This window comes from Rhincodon typus, chromosome 45 (assembly GCF_021869965.1).
Source record: "Rhincodon typus isolate 14 chromosome 45, sRhiTyp1.1, whole genome shotgun sequence".
In the NCBI taxonomy this organism is placed as follows: Eukaryota; Metazoa; Chordata; class Chondrichthyes; order Orectolobiformes; family Rhincodontidae; genus Rhincodon; species Rhincodon typus.
In genome coordinates this window covers 219,206-221,221 of record NC_063376.1, presented here as the reverse complement: position 1 = coordinate 221,221, position 2,016 = coordinate 219,206, and the positions used below count along the sequence as shown (strand labels likewise).

The following is a 2,016-nucleotide window of genomic DNA, read 5'->3' as shown; positions in this document are numbered from 1 at the left end:
CACACACACACACACACACAGTCACCATCACCCTCGCGCGCACACACCCTCACATGCACTCACCCTTTCACACACACTCACTCTCACACACACTCACCCTCACCATCACACCGCTCACACACACTCACCCTCGCACACACACTCATCCTCACACACACACTCACCCTCCCAAACACACTCACCCTCACACACACTCACCTTCACACACACTCTCACCCTCCCACACACTCACCCTCCTACCCCTCACACACACACTCACCCTCCCACACTCTCACCCTCCCACACACTCACACACACACTCACCCTCGCGCACACACTCACCCTCCCACACACACACTCACCCTCCCACACACACCCTCACACCCCTCACACACACACTCACCCTCACACCACCCACACACACACTCACCCCCACGCACTCACCCTCACACCCGTCACACACACACTCACCCCTCATACTCACACACACATTCACCCTTTGTACACTCATTCTCACCCCTGTACACACTCTGCACACACAATCACCCCCTTACTCACTCACCGCTCTCTCTAACCCCCTTGCATACTCACCCTCTACACTCACCCTCACTCATTGCACACCAACACCCTTGTACACCCACCCCTCACACACATACATCTTGCACACACATACCTTGTACACTCCCCTCATACACCCCCTGCACACACTCACCCCTTTGTACATTCACCTATTGCCCACACACTCCACGCACACCCATCCCTTGTGCACACATCTTGCACATTCGTCTCTCACACACTTTGCTTAATTTACACTCACCTCTTGCAAACTCAAGCCTCAATAAATGCCCCCTCATACACTCTCTCCTTTACACACCCTTCTGCATACTCGCTCTTTGCACACTTACTTTTCACACTCTCACCCTAACTCTGAGCCTAACCTGTACTCTCACACTCTCCCTCCTGTCACACATTCTCCCTCCTGTCATACACTCTCCCTCCTGTCACACACTCTCCTTCCAGTCACACGCTCTCCCTCCTGTCACACACGCTCTCCCTCCTGTCACACACGCTCTCCCTCCTGTCACACACGCTCTCCCTCCTGTCACACACGCTCTCCCTCCTGTCACACACACTCTCCCTCCTGTCACACACTCTCCCTCCTGTCACACGCACTCTACCTCCTGGCACACATGCTCTCCCTCCTGTCACACACACTCCCTCTAGTCACACATGCTCTCCCTCCTGTCACACACACTCTCCCTCCTGTCACACACACTCCCTCCTGTTACACTCTCCCTCCTGTCACACTCTCCCTCGTCTTACATTTGCTAAACTGGAGGATCATTCCCCTTTCCCCAACCCCCCCCGGAGGGGTTTGTGGTTTGGGGGTAAAGGAGGTGCCCCCACATAGGGGCAGTGACTGCTACCCAGGTCTGGGGGTGCTGGAGGGAGATGTGCCGGAGGAGGATGTGTCAGAGAAACAGCCCAGTCACCAATCCAGGCCTAATCCCGGGCTCCCATTTCCCCCGGGGAGCCCTGCCAGGGCAGAGTTTCCCAGGATTTGCCCTTACCTGGTGATGTTCGGGATCTGCTGAGGGGCCACGAGCGCTGGGCCCAGGAGCAGAGCAAACAGGAGAAACCTGGTCATCTTTCCTTCTCTCCCTCTCTCTCGCTTGCTCTGCGACGAGGAATGGCCAACGTCTGCCTGAATAAACACTCCTTCGTCTTCGAGATGTTAATTACTTCCAGATGTTGTGGTTTTCAGACACATCCCCCCCACCCCCGCAACTGCCCCCCCCCGACTCCCGCCCCCCCCCCATCCTGACCTCCTCCAGGAAATGCCAGAGCTCTGGGCCTGTGCTGTGTGTGGGCGTGGGATTTGAAGAGAGCAAATTCTCCATTTGGATGCTTCAGAACATAAAATGCAGAATGGGGGTGATAGAGAAACCAACACAAGGAGCTGGGGGGAGAGGGGAGGGAGCTGGGGGTGTTGGAGAGAGTATTTTTGTGCTGTCAGTACCATTCCAGGCTTTCTGA

At 55.8% G+C, this 2,016-nt stretch overlaps 1 protein-coding gene across 1 annotated transcript in view; it reads right to left on the bottom strand.

Moving 5' to 3' along the window:
- The window catches only part of LOC125487761 (procollagen C-endopeptidase enhancer 1-like), a 9,606-nt gene extending 7,881 nt beyond the window's left edge, over nt 1-1,725 (bottom strand). Inside the window, exon 1 of the mRNA XM_048620007.1 lies at nt 1,551-1,725. Coding sequence (XP_048475964.1) covers nt 1,551-1,627 — 77 coding nt within the window. The 5' untranslated portion in view covers nt 1,628-1,725. The remainder of the gene's footprint in view (nt 1-1,550) is intronic.
- Nucleotides 1,726-2,016: the final 291 nt, after the last annotated feature.